The following is a 945-nucleotide window of genomic DNA, read 5'->3' as shown; positions in this document are numbered from 1 at the left end:
CACAACAACGGCGCACTACAAGCTTCACACCTGGCAGGGCTGTGCTTCGTTTGTGTCTGACTTCCTGTCACTGGAGCCCTTGGATCCACCTACAGAGCTGGTCAGAGGAGATCATTTCAGCAGGAGAGGCTCAATATTTCTGACAGAAATGTTTTTGAGTTTAACAGCTGAGGTCTGATTTATTCTGATCAGACTGAAGCTGGGAGAGGATCATCCAGGCTCTAAATGTCTCACAGCTAAAGAACCTCAGAATTTATTACAAATGGATGAAAATTAATTGATGTTTTAAAGGTTCTAAATTAATTAAGTGAGGTTGATTAAAATAAGACTGTAAAAAATATTGATTTAAGCTCAATTCTGTGATTGTTGTGTCTCGGCTGTTGGTCTGAAACTTTTGCAGATGTTTGGTATTTTGTGGTTGTTATTTGAGTCACTGATCCCGACCTGATTTATCCTCCTCCTCCTCTGACTGTGTGGCTCTGGTCCTTCAGCCCAGCCGGCTGTTCTCCTCCTCATCTGTGCTGCTCAGTCAGAAGGCCAACACTTTTGAGTTCTCCTCCCTGCTGTGCAGCCTGCTGCTCGGCGTCAACTACGACGCGTACTGCGTCAGCGGCTACGCCACCAGAGAGAAATGCCTGCAGGACCAGAGCCTGCAGCCATGTCCCCTGCTGGATACTGAGGACAAGGTGGGTCTTGCAGGAGCTGCTCGGTTCACCCTCGGCTCACAGTTTGAAACCTGATGGCCCGGTTTGATGTGTCCACAGAGAGAACGGAGCGACACCTCTGACCAGGAGCAAATGGTGAAAAAATACACAGTGAGAAGACCCAGAGAGCTGAGGAGTCGCTTTTTACTCCAGCAGGAGGAGAAGGAGAAACAGGAGGCTGAGGCTGCACTGGCTCTCAAGCAGAAACTACAGGAGGGGAGTACAAGACCAAGTTTTCTTG

General features: G+C 48.4%; 1 protein-coding gene across 1 annotated transcript in view; it reads left to right on the top strand.

Annotated features, from left to right (window-relative positions):
* The window catches only part of LOC106511861 (dynein regulatory complex subunit 7), a gene marked incomplete at both ends in the record, with an annotated part of 5,315 nt that continues 4,370 nt past the window's right edge, over positions 1 to 945 (top strand). The window contains 3 exon segments of the mRNA XM_014000591.1: positions 1 to 100; positions 492 to 686; positions 765 to 921. Of these exon segments, the coding sequence (XP_013856045.1) occupies positions 1 to 100; positions 492 to 686; positions 765 to 921 (452 nt within the window).

Source organism: Austrofundulus limnaeus, unplaced genomic scaffold (genome assembly GCF_001266775.1).
Source record: "Austrofundulus limnaeus strain Quisiro unplaced genomic scaffold, Austrofundulus_limnaeus-1.0 Scaffold3403, whole genome shotgun sequence".
NCBI lineage: Eukaryota > Metazoa > Chordata > Actinopteri > Cyprinodontiformes > Rivulidae > Austrofundulus > Austrofundulus limnaeus.
The sequence above is the reverse complement of the archived record's forward strand: the minus strand, read 5'-3'. Positions and strand labels throughout refer to the sequence as shown.